Below are 22,179 nucleotides of genomic sequence, written 5' to 3' on the forward strand. Positions count from 1 at the left end.
CCGCCCTCCCTCCCCACACCAGCCTCCACCCTTGCTCTCTGCAGGTCATCCCTCCTTCCCTCTCCACTGGAACCACCCCGTGAGCGTCACAATGCCTTCCCCTGACACAGAGCAGCCAGCACCAGCCAGCGAGCCATGGACACCCCTGAACACAGTACAGGAGGCTGGAGGGAGGTTAGGAAAGGGAGACCACAAAGGAGGTGGTGCAGCCCAGAAAGGAACGCCAAAGGTCCTGTGGTAGGAGGGAGTATAGCTGGAGAAGGAAGAAATGTAAAGAGGGGGACAAGGTGGTTGGGAAGTGAGGCCAAAGATAGAGAGGGCAGCTGGCTGAAGATGCTAGAGATGTTGAGATTTCCCCTAAAACCTGGGACGCTGCAGCATTTGAAGCTGGAGCTCGCATGATCAGACAGGGACAGCTTCGAGGGATGCTGAGGCCCTAAAACAGGAAAGCTGTGGTGATGGATGGGAGCGGCAGTTGGGGGAGATGGCGGGGTGATGAGCTCACTGGTACCTCTGAGGACCAGGCTCCAGGGAGACCCGTGAGTTGGGGCTCAGAAAAGTCAGGAAAGTCACCAGACTGAGAATGGCAGCCCCCACCCAGGTACGGGCCTCTGAGGTAAGACCTGAGCTGCTCATGACTTCCACAGCCTCTCCACGCACATCTCCTGGGCCCCTCTGTGCCAGGAGCCACCTACCCAGGCACGAGTAGGGCACACTGGGTCCCGGGAGCAGCTAGGATGGGTGGGGAGCAGGTGTGGGCGGTGCCACCCACCAGGATGGAGGTGGGGCCCTGGAGAGAGATGGAGGCGCCACCCTCCAGCCCTCGGTTCCAGAGCTCTGTCCCCAATTTGCTGGGCGCCTCGGGGCACATCAGTGCCGCTGTTCGCCTGCTGCACCCGATTCCTTATAAAGACGCCTGGCACCGAGCTGGTGCTGACGGAAGATTTGTCAGACTGAATTGAAAGAAAATGAAAGTGCTTTGCAAAGTGCTTTTCAACTACACTGATTTGTAATTTCAACAATCAGGGGAATTTTTTATCTTCTTAACAGCTGGTAGGAGGACTCTTCTCCTGGGGGGCGGGGGACCAGATGCGGACATGGAGGGAATAGGTGCTGGGGGTGGCCAGGCCTCCTGTCCATGCCCAGATGCCAAGGGCAGAGGGCTGCAGCAGGGGGTGAGCAGTTGTGCCAGGGGATGGACTGCCCCAAATACTTACACAAGAGATCTGCCCCTGGGGTCCATTTTGACCCCACAAAGCTTCAGTACAGTGACTGGAAGTCCCAGCATGCTCTGGGGAACTGTTTTTCTTGAAGTCAGAAAAGAAGGTGAATTTGGTATGGGGACAGCCCATGTGTGAATGGGGTCCAGGGGGTCTTCTCTGTAATAGGTAGCACATACTAAGAACCAGAAAGACCTCAAATGCTGCTCTTCCTGTCTGAAGCATGACACGCCTGAACACCGCGTTTTAAAGTACAGGCTAAGTGTCCCCTACCCAAGACACTCAGCCCCTGAGGTGTTCTGGATTTCAGACTTCTTCAGATTTGGGGATATTGGCATATACATAATGAGATCCCTCTGAGTGTCATCTGCACCACGCACACGTAACCTAGAGGTAACTGTGTACATAAGATGCTTTCTGTGGCCAGTGCTTTGGCCTTGACCTCTCACAGGAGGTCAGGTGTGGAGTGCCACTCAGGGTGTCATGTGGGTACTCCAAAAGTTTTGGATTTGGGAGTCTTTGGGATTTGGATTAGGAAGGTCCAAGCTGTATGGATTCGATGTACAGGGCTAGATACCACCGTCTGAAAATTCTTGGATGCGTGGCACATGATGAAACCTGCACCCACCTAGTCAGATGTGGAATCTCAGGAATCTAAAAGAGTGAACCACTGACGGCTTCTGAGGACTGTTCTCATTAGGTAACACTGGCTCCTGTCATAGGAGACCCTCCTCAGTGGCTGAACAGTTAAAGTTTGTTGCTCTCTCACACCTGTGTCCCCAGGACTGGATAAATGCCCCAGGCATGGTTCCGAGCCCCGTGTGTACCTTCAGACAAGAAAACAGTCAGGTCCAGGAAGCTGGGCTTGACCAGACAGTTGGACCACTGAGCCTGCATCTGGCCCTGGCCATCCACCCCAGCTCGGGTCCGTTCTTTTCTCATTCAGAGGACATTAACAGGCATTAGTGGCCCCCGCTGATGCTGAGAGACCACACGCATGCAGCAGACCAAAGCGCCTGCTGTCCGGAAGCTGACACTCTGGTGATTATAAATTGGATTCTATTCATTGATTCGTATGACGGGTTGCTTCAATGGTTTGCTGATTCACTCAGTGAACCCTGATGAGAGCCCACTGGGGCCTTGCCTTGGAGTTTGGCCCTGGGCAGGTTCTCAACTGCTCAGCAATCACCGTGGAAATATTTAGAGTCAAAAGACCTTTGTTTGGACCCTGATTGCAGCTTCTTCTGGACACAAGTACTTATTCAGATCAGGGAGCGTCCCTGAGCCTCAACCTTTACATCTGGAAAATGGAGTGGCAACATTCCTCTTTAGAATGAGCCAAATGAGCTATAGTTTAAGAAGGTGAGGGGAGCCCAGCCCCCAGCGGGGCCTCAACCCCTGGATGCCTCAGAGCTGCTGGGGCCCAGGGTGAATTTCACATAATTACAGATGGGAATGTGCTCGAAGCTCCGGGGAAGGGCCAAGGGAACGTCTCCACATCACTCTGGGCTCTGCCTTCTTTGGAGAGCTGTCTACGTGCGGCCTTCTCACATACAAAATGCAGGCTGACTCCCCGCCGAGCCGGGACATCAAGTCAGGCCACTAAGCAACCAGCAGCATCCCCAGCACAGTCCCCAGCCCAGAATCAAGCCCCCCGCCACTGCCAAGCTCCAGCTAATCCTCAGAAGCTGCATCGCAGGGACCAGGGATGGAAGGCAGGGTTTTGAAGTTTAGCTTTAGATCCTCTCCGCAGAGCTACGGGTGGGTGTGTTTTGATCCACCAGGCCAATGTCCAAAACGACAAAGCAGCTTCCTTCCTTGGAAGGAGGGGGAGGCTTGGGTGAGCTTCAGAAGAGCAAGAAGTCGGAAGGGGCAGGGGCTGAGCCCGCACACTCTGTTCTCATGCGCTCCTTCCCCTTGCTTTGCAGGGAACTTCAAAGGCCTGTGCAAGCAGATCGATCACTTCCCAGAGGATGCAGATTACGAAGCTGACACAGCAGAATATTTCCTCCGTGAGTCACACAATTTTTCAATCTCCCTCCAGGTGGTGGTCCTGTGCTTTGAGCCGTCAGAGAGCCAAAGGTCTATCTAGAGGCCCTGGTTACAGCAGAAAGCAAAAAAAAAAAAAAAAAAAAAAAAAAAAAGATCTGCACCTGGCTCCTTTCCAGCTTTTAGGAGGGCAAAGTTTTGTGCATGCTGTTCCCTGTGCCCACAACACCCTTCCCTCCCCTTCTTTGTCTGGCAAACTCCTACTCAATAATCTCCAGGTCTCAAGGGAAACACCACCTTCACTAGGAAGTTCCCCTGGGCCTCTCCCCAGGGGTTCCCAGAGCAAGCACTTTATCAAGCTGTAGGTTCCTTTATGTGAGTAACAATCCCCCAGGTCCCCAGGAGGAGGGACCCTCCCTTCTTGTCCACCTTTATAGTCTCAACCCAGTGCAATGCGCACATTAAGAATTCAGTAAATATTTCTTGCATAATTGAATGCGGAAATCAGACCGTGCCAGATTGGAACTTCTACAAAAAGAAAAAAAAAGCAAAAGAGAGACATTTTTTTTCTTCCCCCGCAAGTCAAATCAAAGTTAAATCCTGATGCAACAGCTGTGATCTTAAATCCACCTGAGACATATTATCAAGAGAAAGCATTTTGAGGCCCCAAGGGGCCTCCAAAGCTTCAAGCATCAGCTAAAACTAACAAGGCTGTCAACTTCCCGAGAAAGGGATTTCCCGGAGAGGAGCTGAGGGTCCTTGAGACCTGGGACGGCAGAGCCAGAGGTTCTCACACCAGCTCTGAGGTTTGGTGTCCTCCCCGGGAGTGACCTGCCTCTGCCTCCCAGGCCTGGCCTCCTCCCCTCCCCCACAGCAGAGTGGTGACCTTCCCCCTCGGATCCCTTTTATGAAAAATGCAGGAAACATTTGATAATGTGATCGGCCCTGTCTCTTTCAATAATGACTCCTTGCATCAAGCCCAGCTCACAGGTGAGCCTGGAATCGGGTTTCATTGGAACACTGTCAGCCAGGAAGCTGGGGACAGGGAGGAAGGGAACACCCGGAGATTTATGGATTTTATTTTTTTAAAGGGGAAAAAGAAAACCTCATACTACACTCGCCACTTCCTTTTCTGAATTCCCTCAAGACAGTATTCTTAAATGGAAGTCCCAAAAGGGCCACTTGGTCATTGTTACCTGTTATACCTCTGGAGCTCTTGCCAAGCCTGATCTTAGCAGAGGAGCCCAGGGGGTGTAGTAAATGTGGATTGAGCACCTGCTGTATGCCAGACCCAGTGCTCAGTAATGAGGAGACGGAGATGGACAAAAAAAGACAGTCCCTGGCCCAGGAAGAGCAGAACCAACAGGGAGGATCCTCAGAAACAGCTCAACTAGGAGACACAGCCTGGCAAAGATGTAGAGGTGACCCAGGGCCCGAGCCACAGTGCTGGACCCAGCCTCACCTGGTGGAGCACAGTACCCTGTGACACTCTATTCACCAGGAAGTACCTTGAGGTAGGAAATTTGTCTCATTCATTACAGCACCTAGAACCAACCCTGGAATCTAGTAGGTGCTCAATAAATGCTTTTTATTAAAAGAAAAATAAAGATTCAGGAGTCTTCCATAGCAATTCTGGCCAGCTCTATGCCTCAGTTTCCTTAAAGAGAGAAGAGCTTCGAGTTTGGTTTATCTGGGTATATAGACTGCACTCTCATTAGCCATGTGGGATCCCCAAGGTCCCATTGGACTTAGCTCAACAATACTTCTTGAGCATTTATAACAGGGGTCAGCGTACTTTTTCTGTAAAGGACCACACAGCAAACATGTCTGACTTTCCAAGTCACACAGTCACCTCCCCATCACTCAATCACTCAGCTCTGGCAAAAGCAGCCATAGGCAACACAGAAGCAAATGAGCATGGCGTGTTCCAGCTGAACTTTATTTACAACGATGGGCAGCAGCCTGTGTTTGACAGTTTGCTGACACCTGATCTATAATATGCTGGTGTTGGACTAGATGACAAAAATGATTTTTTTGGGGGGGGGGCGGGTACCAGAGATTGAACCCAGGGGCGCTTAACCACTGAGCTGCATCCCCAGCCCTTTTTAATTTTTATTCTGAGACAGGATCTTGCCAAGTTGCTTAGGGTCTCGCTAAGTTGCTGAGGCTGACTTTGAACTTTCGATCCTCCTGATCCTCCTGCCTCAGCCTCCCAAGTCTCTGGGATTACAGGCATGCACCACCGCGCCCGGCAACAATAATTTTTAAAGCCGAAAGTGCCTATCATTCTCCAAAACTCTAACCTGATTGGCAAGAGAAGAGGGAAGAATGGCATCATTTTTCCAGGAGAACCCTGATCCCGCTGTTTATGCAGACCCTATCCGACCCACCACTTTGATTTGGAAGCCCGTCTGTGGGCTTCCTCTGCACATGACTCCATTCCACATTTGGCTGCAGTATTGCTGGCTCCAGTTCATCACCCCCTAAGACTCTGAGCACAGAGCCCAGCAAGGAACTGGGGCCCAATAAAGCACTTTGTTGCTGAGCAAGGAAGTAAATGTTTGAGTGAATAAGTAAGTCTAGGTCAAATGCCATGCGTACAATGCAGGTAACAGGGGCTTCCAGAGGAAGAAGCAGATGGCCCAGAGGTAGGCGGGGTTTCTCCCGAGGTGGGTGGGGTTTGGCACAAGGAGGTGGGTGGGGCTGCTCCTAGAGGTGGGCGGAGCCTGAGTCAGCCCTGTGTTCAGGTGTGTCAAACCCAGGGGCACAGTACACCTGCCCTGCCTGAGGCCGCGAAAGGGACAGAAGCAGCCACTGCCCCTGAGCCATAACCTTCTGGAAACAGATCCTTGGATCTAATCATGTTTCACACAGGAATTAGAGGGAGCCTGCCCCCCAACTCTCTCGGAAGAGGTCTTTCTAAAAGGGCTCTCTAAGAAGATGTCACCAGAGCTGAGAGTTAGACCCCAAAAGATTCACTCATTTATTCACCCACTCACAAGGTATTCAGCAAGCAGTTACTATGTGCTGACACCATTGTCAGTACTGGGGATCCCAGGGTAAGCCAAAAAAGCAAGCTGGTGCCTCCCGGAATGTTGCAGTCCCAAGGCAGAGACACAGTAGGCGAAGTGCAGGCACAGCTTCCCCGAGGTGGCTCACCTAGACAAGGCGGCCAAGACTGCTTCCCTGAATAAAGAAAGAGGGCAAGGTAAAAGGACTTTGGGGAAGGAGTGCTGGAGGAAGGCAGGGGCAGAGGCCTTAGAGAGGAGCCATGCACCCCATCTGCGGCCAGAGAGGAGCCAGGCTGATCGGAGCACAGCCCAGGCACTCGAGGGCCTGGGGACAAAATCAGACCCCCTTCTAGGTGTTGATGGGGATGGATGTAGCAAGCGCAGCCTGGCCGCCCTGGAGGAGGGGGTGATAAGAGCAACTGAACCCTCAGGGAGGCTGGAGTGCTGTTCAGTGGTCCGAGCAAGAGGCAAAGGTGGCGTGGACCAGACGCTGGCCATGGCAATGGTGAGCCCAGGCAAACCTGGCGGGAGCGGGGATGGCCACCAGTCAGGGTAGGTGGTAGGCAAGGAACTGCTGGCAGAGGGCAGTGCATTGGGTTCCAGAGAACAGTAGAGGACTGGGAGGAGGACAGGGGCCAGGAAGGCAGGGACCCAGTACAGTGGAAAGGATTTCAACCGAGAGACCCTGTCTGCCCACAGCTCCACCTTTGACCTTCCGTGAGTAGCCTGCCTCTGACTCAGAGGGGCTGCAGGCTGGCGGGTGGGCTCAGAAAGGCCGCTAGAGCTCCTGCTGCTACCAAGGTCAGGGATGACCTTCAGTGTGACCTGCGAAAATTCCAACCCCTGTGCCCTGGGGGCTATCACCCTCTGAAATGGCCCAAGGCCTGAGGTGTGCAGGCATGGGACATTAGGCCTTGCCAAATGTTCTGTGGATCCTGGGACCCCTTGGCTCCTTGGGGCCCAGCGTCCTGGTGCTGGAGAGGGAGAGGGAAGTCTAAGTAGAGTGAGCCCAGCCCTGAGCTGCTGCCCCTGCCCCTCTCTGAACCTAGTCTCCCTGACTGGAAAAAGTGGGACATCACCCACCAAATAGCATCATCATGAGAAAGAAGGTCAAGGGCCTGGCACAGGATCTGCATACCCGCTCCTCCCGCCCCTGCCCACTGTGTCTGACCTCAAGTTTGAAAGTCCACTAGAAGCAGAATATATGTAGTTTTAAAAACAAAATTGTGATTTTCCCAGGAATTCCCAGGCCTGTGTTCTTTCATTCACCCGCCACATGCTCACTGAGTCCGCACCATGCATCAGGCGCTGTTCTAGATGCCCAGGATTGAGGAGCCACAAAGTAGATCAAGTACACACTCAAATGCAAGGAGACAGAAAATAAATAAATCAGCAAACATAAAACCTCTCAGGTGGTGCTAAATGCTCTGGTGAGATGGAGCAGGGGCAGAGAGGGCCGGTGGATGCTGACGTTTGTACGTAGGACAGCCAGAGAGAAATCTCGAAAGACATGACATTCATTCCCCCCAAGATGTTGAATTCTGTGGCTGTGCACAAAGGTGTGGGTTTCAGGATAGGGAGGAGCCATCAGGCCACCTTCTGTCTCCCCAAAGAGCCGGGCTCAGTCCGTGCACAGCTTCCGAGGGGAGTTGGGCCCATTTCCCATGTTCCCCAATGTCTCCGGAGCTTCTCCTCCCAGAGAAGCGGAGGTGTGACATGCCTGTGGCCCCCATTGCTGGCCTCTGGGGTGGTCCCAAGCTCTGTTAAAAGAAAAAAAAATGGACAAAACAAATGGACCAGGCCAAGTCAGGCCAGGAGTGCAGACCCAGGGCCCTTCAACTTCTGATGAAGTCTGGCGTCTGTGAAGGGCACAACCTCTTCCTGCCCTAGCACTTTCCTCATGGAGTGGCCTCCTGCATGTCAGGCCCTCTTCTGGCTGAGGACAATAACAAAGCCTGTCCTCCAGACATGTCAGTCTACAACGAATGAAATGACCAAGTTCATCATATAGTATGCTAGACCGTGAGGAGTGATCGTCGAGAATCAGGCAGGAGAGGTGTGCAGAATTCTGCGTGGAAGTGGGGTCGAGAAGGTTTGAGCAAAGATCTGAAGGAGGTAGAGGAGTTAGCCAGGTAGATGAGGGGGGCGGAATGTTCCAGGCAGAAGGAACGAGGGTGCAGATGCGGGCCTGAAATGCTTGAGGGACAGGACCAAGGGAGGTCCTAAGACAAGAGTGAAGTGAGCGAGCCTTTCCCAAGTGTTAGCAGGAAGAAGAGCAAGTGCTGTAACAAAGAAGTAGAGGTTCCTCCGAGGAGGGACCCATCTCACTTGAGCAGGGCGCTGGTTGCTGCATTCAGAAGAGACCGCAATAGGATGAAGGTAGAAGCAGACAGGAGCCTGCTGTGGCCATAACCCAGACGAGACCCTGAAAGGGTGGACCCAGGTGGCAGCAGTGACGGATGGCAGGGGACAGATGCTGGAAGCCCGTGGGGGGCCTGTGATCAGGACTTCCAGAAGCCTGGTGTGTGGGCCAAGGGCAAGGGCAGAGTCAAGGATGACTCCCAGGAAGTGCCCTTGGGTGCCTCAGGTGGAGACTGGAGCTATGTTCTGGCCACCTCAAGGGAGAGGGGCGTGGAGACGGTCCAGGGAGGTGTCAGGCCCTCAGGGCAGGCTGCATCTGGGACTCACAGGGGAGGTCCCAGCCAGAGATCTGGACTTACAAGTTGTCAGCACACACAGGTGCCATTTAAAGCCAGAGATGCCACAGACCCACCAAGGGAGTGTCACCACGAGAACAGAGGAGGCCACACACTGAGCCCCAGGATGCCAAGACTTAGAGGCCAGGAAGAGGAGGAGGCCAAGCAGGCATACCCATGCGTGCGGTGTCCTGATGACCTTGCCCTCCTTGTTTCCCCAGTGGGACTGGGGAGGTGGGGCAGATGGCAGGAAAGAGAACCAGGCGGGCACCCAGGGTGGCAAAGAAAGGGGGGCTCACTTGCTCTCGAGCCTCAGGCACTACACGGTGCATCCTGGAGGACCTGGAAGGAAGGTCCCCAGCTTGTATCCCATGGACGAGGGAAGGAGTGAGCTCCCCTCCGCGTCCCCCAATGCAGGAGTCCCACGTAGGGTCCTAGGGCAGGGAGGACAGCCACAGCATCCCCTGGTCACCACCCTGAGGCCCCGAGACTGGAGCCCAACAAAGGTGTGGCTGGTGGGGTCTCCATCTACTGCTGCCCACCTAGAAAGGGACGGTGACCACACCTTGTCCCCTCCCAGGGCTGTGCCTGTCACGGCCCTTCCCTCATTCACCAAGGCTTAAGGAGCAGAGACAGTGGGGACCAGGAGCGCCTTCACGCCAGCATGCGTGTCTCTGAGGAGTCTGTGCTGCTCTGCTTTCTGTCCCTGCCTGTCCATGTGTCTGTCCGCCCCAGGTGTGTTTTCACGTGTCTGCGCGTGTGTACGTAGGTTGCCGTATGTCGAGTGTGGTTTTTGCCCAGGAGATGGGAGTTGGTATTTCTTAACTGTCCTAATGTGATTTGGAGTCAGGGGGGAAGGTTCAGAGGAATTCCGTTCCTTTCCACAGCCATATATTAAGCATCTGCTGTATGCTAGACCCCCAAATCCACTGCCTTGTGGCCATTTGTGTTGATCAACTTTCCATCTCTGTGACAAAGTGCCTGAGAAAATCACCTCAAAGGAGGAAAGATGTATTTTGGCTCATGATGTAAAAGCTTCAGGCCATGGTCGCTGGCCCCATCACTGTGGGCTCGGGGTGGGGCAGGGCATCGTGGCAGGGACCATGTGGGAGAGTAAAACTCTCACCTCAGGGCGGCTGGGCAGCCAGGGAGAGTGGGGATAAATACACCCCTCCAAGCACAGGCCCAGTGACTGCCTCTTCCCTACAGGCTCCCCCTCCCAATGCCGCTACCAACTAGAGACCAGACTTCAGCACATGAGGCCTGGGGACACTCCAGGTCCAAACCATGCGCAGTGCAGAGGGCAGGGTGGGCTTGGCCTCCACCCCACCGCCTTCAGAGCCTGGAGCTAGAGGGTTGGTAGGGGCCGTACTCCCTCCCAAGGGACCTCACACAGAGCCACCACACAGGCCTGCTCTGCAGGTCACACACTTGGGTCACATTTTCTCCAGAAAAAGAAGTGAGCAGATGGCGGGAGGGAGGGAGGACACAGCCTATCCCCCAGCCCACCCCAGGCCCCCAGGAGGGAGACCCTGATTACCCTGGAGCCGCCCCTTCTCAGGGACTCACAGACCAACTGGTAACAAGGACAGGCGACCAACGCAACACGTGTTCCCTGGGGAAGCCACAGAGACACCTGTGAGGGAGAGAGGTCGTGGCCGGCTGCCACCTGTCTGGGGGCTCCTGGGGTGAACCCACAGAACCTAGCCACCCATCAGAGACTGGAGGACATGATGTGGGGCTTGGCACCCCTGCAGGGACTCGGATCCAGCCCCGCCACCTCCTAGTTAAGGCCCCTGGCCTCCGTGTGCTCCCAGGGAGGCAGCCATCAGGTTACCCTCCCAGGTCACAGGTAGAGGGAACCAGCTGTCAGCAGGCGTCACCATTGTCCTCACCTGGTGCTGCGTGTGTAACGGCAAGGAGCCAGCGGGGCGAGGAGCAGGCGGGAAAGGACAGGGGCACCAGGATGGGGGCAGCCAGGTCCTCCCGGCAAAAGTGGCAGAGACCCGACAGGGCGAGGGGCAGAGGGCAGGGCATTGCAGGTGGGGGACAGTAGTGTGAGGTGTGGCAGGCTGGGGATAGCCAGGGGCCTGGTCTCCCTGAGGTAGGAAGTCCCCACAGGGTTATGAGCAGAGGACAGATGGGGTCTTACATCCAGGCTAGCAGTGTCACTCTGGCGTCTGCTGGAGACCTGACCACAGGGCCTGGGCAGCAGGGAGACCAGTCCAGAGACTGATTTGAGAAGGGGCCAGATTTGGGATGCTCTGACGGTGCAGCAGCAGGATTCACTCACAGCCTAGAGGGGTGCAAGAGAAAGAGAACCCTGGGGTGTCCGGAAGTTAGCTGGGAGGATGGAGGACCGTGCTGACCCTCTCTGAGTCCACGAATGTAGGGCAAGGCTGGATAGGCGGGCAGGTGACCGCTCTGTAGCCCTGTTTTATCTTGGTTTCTGTTATGGATTCTTCTCCCCACTGGACCGTGAACAGCTCGAGGACAGTCTACAAATAGAGTGTCCTCCCCCAACCCCATCCAGGGCAGAGCCGTCCCCAGCTCAGGCCAGGGAGTTGGCTGGGAGAACACATTAGGTGCTGCCCTCCCTGGGCCACCCAGAGGGTTCTCCTCCCTCTCAGAACGAGGGCAGCAGCGAATACCACGTCCCAGTGAGGAGGCATCCTCTGCGCTGGTGCAGCCACAGAACAAAGCAGAACATTCCCCAGAAGGCGCTGCTTCCTGCCCTCCCGGCCTCAGGTGCTGGCCCTGCCTGTCTGTTTATTGCTGGCTGGTCGCTGCCACTCCGCTGGGTTCAGGGATGAGTGGAAACGTGTCCTTGAAGACACACCAACCTCGGCCCAAAGCCAGCGGAAGCAGCGACACCAAGCTCTGCTGTCCTGATAAGGGACACCTCCTGGGCTCCTCAGGGGCCAGGCCCGTCCTAGCGGCTCAGCAGTTAACTGTCCCTCCCCACAGGAGGCCGGGAGCTGGCCGCGCTCATGACTTCCAAACAGCAGAGGGGAAACTGAGGCACAGGGACTAGGCAGCGACTGGGAAGGGCGCTCAGGTGGCTCCCTCCTGAGCCTGTCACCGCAGACAGCAGGGAACGGCGAGCATTGGGCACCCTGCACAGCTGGGGCTCCCAAAGCCAGGCACTTTCCATATGCAACAGCAGAGCCACAAAGGCTGGCGGGCCCTTGACCTGCGCCCAGCCCCATGCCTGAGACACCATCTGACTTCACCCTCACCACTGCCCTCTGAGGTTCAGATGGCCTGTGTCCCCCTTATGCAGATGGGAAAGGTGAGGCACAGAGGCCACGCAGTCAGTGGGGGACCAGGACCCCACCCCAGCAGTCCATCTCCGAGCCCAGGATCCTGGCAATCACCTCTGTCTTCCTTTTGGTTTTTGTGGTGCTGGGGATGGAACCCAGGGCCTCGCGCACACGAAGTCAGCCCTCTCCCAGGAGCCCTGTCGCGTCCCTGAGGACCGCCTCCCTCTCTCTCCCTCCCTCTCCTCTCCTTTCTTTTCCTTCCCTCTCCCTCCCTCTCTCTCTCTCTCTCTCTCTCTCTCTCTCTCTCTCTCACACACACACACACACACACACAGTGTGGCTACACCATCCAGCAGAGCAGGACTGAAGGGAGGGTGCGAAGCCCAACAGTCTAGAAAGCTCCTCCCGCCCAGCCCATCTGCGATTCTGTCCCATTGGAATGGATCAAATCCCAAATGGGACAACAGACATAAAGAGCAGAACACGGTGCCCAGGACTCAGGACCTCCCTCCCGTGCTGTTGAGGCCGCGGAGCTCAGGGTGGGGTGAGACACAGGTCGTTCTGGAGCACTAGTCTGAGGACACAGGACCACCCAATGAACAGGGCCCTAGAAATCCCCTCGGCCAGCTCCCCTGGAGTGAAGACCGGAGGCCAGAGAGGGGGGAGCACAACTCCTGTCGCACGGAGAGCCATCCCAACCCAGGTCTGCTGACCTCCCCATGCCCACCCCACTGGCCACACCCACCTCCTCTGCCAGACAGAGAGCAAGAACAGGGTGGCCTCGTCCCTGTGGTGTAGCCGTCTACCAACTGTGCCCACCCTGAAGAGCAGTGTCACAGCCTGGTGGCCACAGGGGCTGGACCTCCTGGGACACAGATCCCATGATTTGCCAATGGAACTGGACAAGAACAGGATCAGCAAGGAATGTGTGGCCCTGGCCACCCCTTTCAAAGGGCAAGAGGTCACTTCCTTCCTTCCTGGGCACTCTGCCTACTCCTCATTTTGGTCCCCAACAGAGAGAATCATAAATCCCAGTTTACCAACATTCTACACTCTCAAAACTTCCTCGTTCTTATTTAAATACTACAACCCCATAAGGAAAACCCGGGTTAAGATTTTCACCCCCATTTTGCAGAAAAGGAAGAGGAGGCCAAGGGACACTACATGACTTGTCCACAGTCTTCCTGAGCCAGTCACCAAATATGGGGGCTTCCTAAGCCTCAGGCCTAACCTGCTCCTCCCTGGGCAAGCCTTCAGGGCTCACTGTGTGCCCCTGAGTCCCAATGTCCAGCCTCAGCCCAGACCACAGCTCTGTGCCCACCCCCGACACTCAGTGCCTCTCCACACTCCGTGAGCATCTCCAACTCCCATGTGCCAAGCTGCCCCCCACCTCCCCCCACTCCTGGCCTGAAGCTCTTCTAGTCTCAAAAACTGCTTTATCCTCCAGCTTTCAAGTCCAAGATCTAGAAGTCATCCCTGCGGCGACCTCTTCTCTCTCCATTCTCCATCCACAGACCTTAAGCCACCTCCTAACACCTCCCAGACCCGCCCGGCTCTGCCCATAGCCTTGCGCCCCCTGGACCCAGCACGGTCATCTCTCAGCTCCAACATCTCTGCCTCGGGGAAGCCCTCCCTGATCCCACAGGAGCTCAGAGGATTGCTAAAGACAGCAGAGCACTGTGATCAGACACGGACCTGAGTTCACAAACCCTGGATAAAAGGCTCTCTGTGCCTCAGTTTTAATCTCTGTATAATGGATGCGATTGAAGGACTTATTTCACAGGGCTGTAACGAGAACGAGCGAATTGATGTACGTACAGTGCTTAAAAGTCCCTGGAATACTAATTCTCTGTACCAAATACACAGGGGAGTGTCACACGGAGCTCCTTGGGAATTTGTGGGGGAGTGATATTTGGAGGAGCCTGAGAAATAATCAAAATTGTTGCCTGTCACTGTCCACCTCCAGCGTTGTTCATGGTCCCAGTATTTCCCGGTTTGATCCTTATAAAGGCATCTCTCGCACTTTTATGCATGTACAAACCTTGTCATGAGCATATCCTGAAAACAGATTCTGTGGGGCATGGTGGCACATGCCTGAAATACCAGCAGCTCGGGAGGCTGAGGCAGGAGGATTGCGAGTTCAAAGCCTGCCTCAGCAACTTAGCAAGGTTCTGAGCAACTTAGCAGACCGTAAATTAAAAAAAAAAAAAAATTTAATGGCTGGGGTGCAGCTCCGTGGTTATATACCTCTGGGTTCAGTCCCTGATACCCACCAGACCTGGGATCTGCATTTCCCCAGCCCCACAGGGACGCAGATGCTGCTGGTCCACAGCCTGCGCTTGCGGGGCACAGCTCTCCAGCGCTCCCGGGAGCTGGATACTATTATTCCCACTATTGCCATTTTACAGGATGGGAAACTGAGGCTCAGACAGGTAAAGACCCTTGTCCGAGGGTCACCCAGTGAGTGAAAAGCCAGGGTTTAAATTCAGGTGTGACACTCCCCAAGCAGAAAGACCTGGCTCGAGAGGCTCCTCCACACAGAGGTCCCCAGGCACTAGCTCCAGCCCCTGCCCAGCCTGGGTCTGAGCCCTGGGCACAGTGCTGTTTACTGGCTGCTCCGGCCTCCTCTTTCCTGGTGAAGAGGCCTCTCTGAGAGAGGCTGGCCTGGCTGGATCTTCCGTGTTCCCTGCTGGCCGCCACTATTTAGAGCTAGCTTCCTGCCTCCCAAAGCAGGTCCATGTCCTCTACATTGTCCTCTGCTGGCTGCAACACAAACTTCTACCTCTGCCTCCCTCCATCTTTACCCACACATCTGTGCCCTCACTGCACACGTGCACACACGCACACACACGCACACACCCATGCATACACACAGGCAGCACCCCGGCTCCCTCCTCTGCTGGCAGGAGGGCCCAATTGGGACCTCTGGATCCCACAGCAGAAGCAGCTGAGCTGGAAAGGTCGGCCTGGGCTGCTGCGAGGTCCTCTGCACTCCCAGTGCCGTCCAGCCTGCCAGACACAGGCCCACCACGGGCAGGAAGAGCCTGCTTTCCTGCAGGGCTCTGGCCTCCCTCTGCCCTGCTCATCTGAGCAGGCATTGCTGCCCCTCAGAAGTCATGCCATGTCCTCCTCTTTGTCCTCCTCTTTCTTCTCCCCAGCCAGAAGTCATATCTACATGCAGAGAGAAGAACCATTGGAAATCACCTAATCATTCACACCACATCTCACATATGAGAAAAACAGAGAGGGTGAGGTACCTGCCTTAGCCACACAGCAAGTGAGCAGCACAACTAAAATCAAAACATGGCTCTCCAGACCCTTCGGCACCTTTTCCATGTTCCTTAGAAGTCATATAGGGAGAGCCCAGAGGTCATCTAGATTGGAATCCAGTCTCACTGGCTGGGCAGTCTCGGACAAGTTACTTCACCTCTCTGAACCTCAGTTTTGTCATCTCACGTTGGGACAAAAAACACATTCTGAGGGTTGTTATAAGATGAAAATACAGAATATGTGTTTGATGACTGCTCAAGACCCCACATAGAACGGGTGCTTAACAAATATTCCACCTCTTCTCCTGCCATCGCCACATGCTCGTAAAGGTGAGCGCGTCTCTGCCTGTGTGGGGTGCGGGGGTGCTTGTGCTGGGGATCAGGCTGGGGGCAGAGCACACTGTCTTAGAAATGACCTGCAGGACAGACCATCCCACTAGGACCTGGGGTGCAAGCAGCCACGGCCCTGCAGGCACCAAGACTGCTCCACAGGCCAGCTGCCCACACACCTGGCCTCACACTAGCTTCCACAGGTGCTGCTGGGTTCTGCCCTTTGCAGATCTGAGTGCAGAGCTCCACCCTCCTTCAAGTCTCCCCCCTCAACAAACAGTCACACAAACACACACACACACACACACACACACATTCTCTCTCTCTCTCTCACCAATAGCAGTAGTGAGCAGCGTAGACTTCACTGTAGACAGAAGGGAGGGGATGGAGGGTCTTCACAGCACGTGTCACATAAAACTACCTAAAGCCATCTTTGAAAAGTCTGGATAGGCTGGGCGTGGTGGCACATGCCTGTCATCCCAGCTCCTCAGGAGGCTAAGGCAGGAGGATGGCAAGTTTGAGGCCAGCCTCAGCAACTGAGCAAGACCCTAGCTCAAAATTAAAAATAAAAAGGGCTGGGGATGCAGCTCAGTGGTAGAGCGCCTCTTGGTTCAATTTCAGGATGGAGGGAGGGAGGGAGGAAGGAAGTCCGTCCATCAGTCAGTCTAGATAGATGTGGTCTTTCACGGATCCCTCTTGATCATTTTGCCACCCACAGAGGGGATGGGGGGAGTTCTTGTCACTGTGGCCTGGGCTTGGCCAAGAGCCCTATGCCTAACATGACTCAGTGTCCCCAGAAGCCATGGAAGCCACAGAGGCATCTGAAGCAGATCCTTCCCCACACCATAGCCTCAGGTGGGCTGGGATCGGCTCTGCCCTGCCAGGCCACAGCCCCGGGACAGGGAGTCAGCCACCATCCTGTGGTCCCTCACTGCCTATTTGAATTTGGATAATATATATAGTTGATTTTGCAGAGACACTTTGTGGAGGTCCCCACACTCCGGCCCTCAGTCAGACACTGGTCCTGCCAGGGCACCCCAACCTGGCCACCAGCCACTGTCCCCTCCACCTCAGCATCGGCATCCTCTTCCCACAGGAGCTGTGGCCTTTGCCCTCTGTCGTTTCTCCCTTTTTATTGAAATATTCTTTGGGGGCTGGGGTGCAGCTCAGTGGTGGAGGGCCTGCTGAGCCTGAGAAAGCCCCTGGCTCAACCCCAGCGCCTCAAAATAAACACAGAACTAAATATCCTTTTCTTCCCCATCCTGTCTACCAGCCCTTCCTTCTTACCTTATCCCCAAGGATTTGCATTTTGGGTGTTACTCCTCTTTTCTTGAAATGTGTCTGTTTCCTCCTCTTTCTGGACCATCCCACCTTTATTCACTTGACCAGCTTTTTCTGAGAGCCTGCTTTGCCCTTGGGTGGACAGAAAAGTACTGGGAAAACAAGCCAGGGTAGTCGCTTTGTGAGGCCTGTGGCTGAGGGCAGGGCGTCAGTGGTTATGGTCACAACTGTCACTGTTTTCCCAGGGACTTTCTCTCATAAATGAATTACCCGAATCAGCTCATTTAATCTTCACAACCACCTCAGGAGGCCAGTGCTCTTACCATCACTGTTTTACAGACAAGAAAACTGAGGCACAAGAGGCCAGCTCCCTCACTTACACAAGGCTAGCAAGTGCCTCAGCCAGATTCCAGACCCAGCCACGTGGTCACCTAACCCTACCTCATTGCCCCTCAGTGTGCCCACGTGCCCCAGAGCACAGAGGAAAAGACTAATGACTTGGCCTAAGGAAGTCAGGGAAGGCTTCATGGAGGAGGGACTTGGAGCTGGGTTTTGATGGATGAATAGAAGTTCACAAAATAAAGACCAGGAGAGACGTTCCAGTAAGAAAGCTTGGCCTGTGAGAAGTCGGCAGCACGTGACGCCATGGGGACCTGGAGCATGCAGCCGGGGGCAGGCGGCGGCCACCTCACACAGGGCCTGTGTCTGGAAGTGCTAGAGTCTGGTCCTGGAGGCAGCGAGGAGCCCCTGGGGACTGGCCAGCACTCACTCTCCTTCCCACTCCCTGGTGTGGCCGCCCTCCCACGGCTCCCCACGGTCCCCAGACTCACAGCCTGGCCTATCTCCCCCCATGACCCTCCTGTTCCGCAGGGGCTGTGAGGGCCTCGAGCATCTTCCCAATCCTGAGCGTGATCCTGCTCTTCATGGGTGGCCTCTGCATCGCAGCCAGCGAGTTCTACAAGACCCGGCACAACATCATCCTCAGCGCCGGCATCTTCTTCGTGTCTGCAGGTAATGGCCACCGAGCCAGGCAGGCGGGAGTCTGGGCCCAATGGAGGGGAGAGGACCCCCCAGCCCGGGATGGGAGGACCTGGCAGAGGTACTGAGAGGGCAGGGCACCTCGAGGCCTCGCTCAGGGGAAGGCCCGGCTGGGCACCACCTCCAGCCCCTCGGAGTCCCACAGGAACACCCCCTCCCTTGGCCCAGAGGCCATCGTCCTCCCACCATTTTCCAACTCAAATCCTGGGCCCTCTCAAATACTGGGCCTGTCCCCACCTGTCCTCTGCCCTCCAGTACCAGCAAACTGAAAAGGCCATCCACGTGATGCCCAGCTCCAGCCTAGAAGTGAAAGGAGGACCGGCCCTCACGGTCCCAGCCAGGTGGTAGCAGGCAGGTCCCCAAATCCGACTTCTAACCAGTCACACTCGCCTCAGAGGCCAGAAAAGGAGCATGTCATGAGCCACTTAGTAGAACTGACTAACATCTGAGGAGCATTTACCATGTCCCAGGAGCCAAGAGCATCCTCGAGTGTTCCTTTATGTAACCCTCCCCACGGCCCCTCAGGGGTCAGGTCTGCTATCACCCCCAGTTTACAGAGGGGGAAACTGAGACAAAGCTTCACTTGCCAAAGGCTTTGAACGCAAGCAATGGTTCCCAGAGCCAGTCAACCTCCTGTTATACCAGCTTCAAATCCCTGTGCTGCCTTGAGCAAGTGGCTTAACCTCTCTGACTCCTCATCTGTAAACTGTTCACGAAGCACTAAGCAGAGAAGGCTGCTCAATAAACAGCATCTATTGTTATTCCCGATCCGATGACCAGCACCTCTCTCCTCTCCACTCTTTCCACGTGTCTGTCTGTCCGTCCTTCCCCTCTAGATGGTACAGTATTAAAGTGAAGTCCGCCAGTGTCCCTCTCTACCCATCCACCTGTGCATCACTGAAAGGGAAGGCTACCCAGCTGTCCCTGCCTTGTGATCCTGCCTGGTGGCCCACATCCTCCGGAACTAACCCATCCTCTCTGGTCCCCCGCCCACCCCTGGTGCCCGCAGGTCTTAGTAACATCATCGGCATCATAGTGTACATATCTGCCAATGCCGGGGACCCCTCCAAGAGCGACTCCAAAAAGAATAGTTACTCCTACGGCTGGTCCTTCTACTTCGGGGCCCTGTCCTTTATCATCGCCGAGATGGTCGGGGTGCTGGCGGTGCACATGTTCATCGACCGCCACAAACAGCTGCGGGCCACGGCCCGCGCCACGGACTACCTCCAGGCCTCGGCCATCACCCGCATCCCCAGCTACCGCTACCGCTACCAGCGCCGCAGCCGCTCCAGCTCGCGCTCCACCGAGCCCTCGCACTCCAGGGACGCCTCGCCCGTGGGCGTCAAGGGCTTCAACACCCTGCCGTCCACGGAGATCTCCATGTACACCCTCAGCCGCGACCCCCTGAAGGCCGCCACCACGCCCACCGCCACCTACAACTCGGACAGGGACAACAGCTTCCTCCAGGTCCACAACTGTATCCAGAAGGAGAACAAGGACTCGCTCCACTCCAACACAGCCAACCGCCGGACCACGCCCGTGTGAAGGGCCAGGCGGCGGGCGGGCGGGCAGCCGGGCGGGCGGAGGGGCCGCGGGTGGGAAGGGCCCCGGGAGACCTCGGCAAAAAACACAAACAAACAAAACAAAACAAAAAAAGAGAAAAAAGAGCAAGTAAATTAAAAAAAAAAAAAAGAACAAAATACAAGAGGAACAAAGAAGCAAAACAGGCAATGCGGGAAAAAGATAAACGAGGAAAGACAGACTCTAACCTAAAGCGTGAGGGATAAACAATTAAAACTAGAAATAAATCTAAAAGAAAATGCATGATTTCCCATGTACCATTATTTTAACATTTAATAAAAACCAATTTAAATGAAAAAATAAAAGGGAACCAAGATAACATTAAAGCAAAGAGAGAGACAGACAGAGAGAGAGGAGCGGAAGGAAAAGGAATGCCCTTTGTATTTATTAGGGGTTTTTGTTACCTTCTTCTTTTTCTTTTTAACTGCGGGAGAATTTAAAAAATCAAAAGTATTCAGTTCCCTTTAACCCCAGCGGGCCCTGCCTCCCTAGGAGAGTGCGGGGTGGAGACTCAGGGGCCCCCAGGGGCCAGGGGAGCCTGTGGTCACTGCCAGGTCCCTGGAGCCCCTGGGAGTGTGCCCTGGGGACGCTGGGAATGCTCAGTGGCTCAAGAGCCGGCTCCGCCCAGCACTGATGGGGCAATTGTAGGCCTCCAGGTGACCAGAGCCCTTGGTCCCTCCTGTCCGTTAGGTGCCTGGAGGGGGTGCGCTAGGGGCTCGCCCAGCCCCAGGTTCCCAGTCCTTAATGGTCCTTAACCCACTGTGATGACTTCTAGCCTCGAGGAAAGGGAAAGAGAAGGGACGGCTGCCTCCTACCGAGACACCGAAACCCCGGAACCCTCAGGGTGAGCCTTTTGGGGTCACCACCCCCAAGCTCCTGTCATTGGGGTCAGGAGACACCCACCCCCCGGGGGATATAAAGCAGCTCTCCCTCCTCGCCCCTCCCCTCAGGGCCACCCTGTGACCCTGGGGCGATAGTGAACCCCCAACTCATAGGCCTCCAGACCCCTGGGAAAGGGGCTCTTTGACCCTTGGGGGTCCTTAGACTCACTGGCGCCCCCTTGGGGCCCAGCGGGTCCAACAGTGACACTGCAAAAAGGTTTCTTTTTACAAAAGAAAAAGGAAAAACAAGTGGTGATTTTTTTTAATAAAAAAACCACAAACTATAAATAAATGTAAATATATAATAAGTGGATTTACTTGCAAGAAAATCAGATAGTATTTTTCTTTTAATTCTTTTCCAGCTTTAAACTGTGAAAACAAAAATGGGGTGGGTGGGGGACTTAAAATTTAGCAGGGAACTTGTAAAGACAAAACAGAAAACAAATATACAAATCCATTAAAAATACAAAACTGTTGTGTGAGATGTAAGCTGGGCTTAAAGCCACGGGAGGAGGAGAAAGGCCCCAGTGAGCGTCAGGGAGTTTGCTGGAAAGATCTCTTCCTTCCACCAGGAAGTGCTGCTAATGTGGGAGAGAATGAGGCCCCACCCCACACCTCCTCACACACCCATCCAGTCCAGTTGGCTAAGCCTGGCACAGCCCCTGTGCACAGGGACACACACTCAGACCACACCCTCCCAATCTGCACACAGCCAGGGAGAAAACCAGCCCCCTCACACACAGAGCCATGGACAATGACACCAGAACCCCACGCTGGCCTCTGTGCTTCTGCATGCCCACCCACTGCACACACCACATACACACACACACACACACACACACGCTCACATGCATGGAAAGGGCACTGGTCTGGAACCCAGGACTGGATTCTGGACTTCCTTGTTCTGTGGCCTCTCTGGGCCTTCACTTCCCCTGAGTAAGCATGTACACTGACCAATGAGCTCCAAAGACCCGTTCTTGTCCCATGTATCTGACTTTTAAGATCGTTCCAGAGGAACACGCCAGGGATGATAAAACAGCTACCACTGTGTTCCAGTGACATTGAGAACATTCCCAAATTGTCAGTCAGTCTCTCTCTCTCTCTCTCTCCCATCCCCTGCACACACACACACACCATATGCCTCCTCACTGTGCTCCCCAGCCCCCTATCCCACATCCAATGTCAAAGCAAAAATATATACACGAGAGCCAATGTATCCTGCCATTCAATGAGAGAAAAGACAAAGAGGTCCCCAAAGCCACTCTTCATCTTGTGTCCCTTTTCTTTAATGCCATAGCCCCTTTGTAGAGAGTGAAGAGACTCCCTTGAGGGAAGAAGTCAGCCACCAGAGTCCTCCAGTGTCTTTGGGAGTCAGTAAAAAAGAGGATCTCTGAGGTTTGCCAGGAGGGGACAAGAATCTCCCTCTATGGAGACAGTTTCAACAGAGTGCCATCCCTGTCCCCGGGAGAGCCCCAGACCAAGCTTAAACTTCACTACCCACTACAGCGGGGGGACACCCAGATTTCTCCCTTTTCTTGCCCAAAGCAACAAGGGCCAGTTCAGACTGAGCAGAATCCAATAGCTTTTCCATGCTAGAAACTTACTTCCAACCAGCCTGTG

The 22,179-nt window shown here is 54.8% G+C and overlaps 1 protein-coding gene across 1 annotated transcript in view; it reads left to right on the forward strand.

The window, feature by feature from the left end:
* The window catches only part of Cacng2 (calcium voltage-gated channel auxiliary subunit gamma 2), a 108,759-nt gene extending 86,825 nt beyond the window's left edge, over positions 1-21,934 (forward strand). Inside the window, exons 2-4 of the mRNA XM_015482644.2 lie at positions 3,149-3,232; positions 17,930-18,070; positions 19,107-21,934. Of these exons, the coding sequence (XP_015338130.1) occupies positions 3,149-3,232; positions 17,930-18,070; positions 19,107-19,642 (761 nt within the window). The 3' untranslated portion in view covers positions 19,643-21,934. The remainder of the gene's footprint in view (positions 1-3,148; positions 3,233-17,929; positions 18,071-19,106) is intronic.
* The last annotated feature ends 245 nt before the right edge of the window (positions 21,935-22,179 follow it).

This window comes from Marmota marmota, unplaced genomic scaffold (genome assembly GCF_001458135.2).
Source record: "Marmota marmota marmota unplaced genomic scaffold, marMar, whole genome shotgun sequence".
Classification (NCBI taxonomy): domain Eukaryota; kingdom Metazoa; phylum Chordata; class Mammalia; order Rodentia; family Sciuridae; genus Marmota; species Marmota marmota.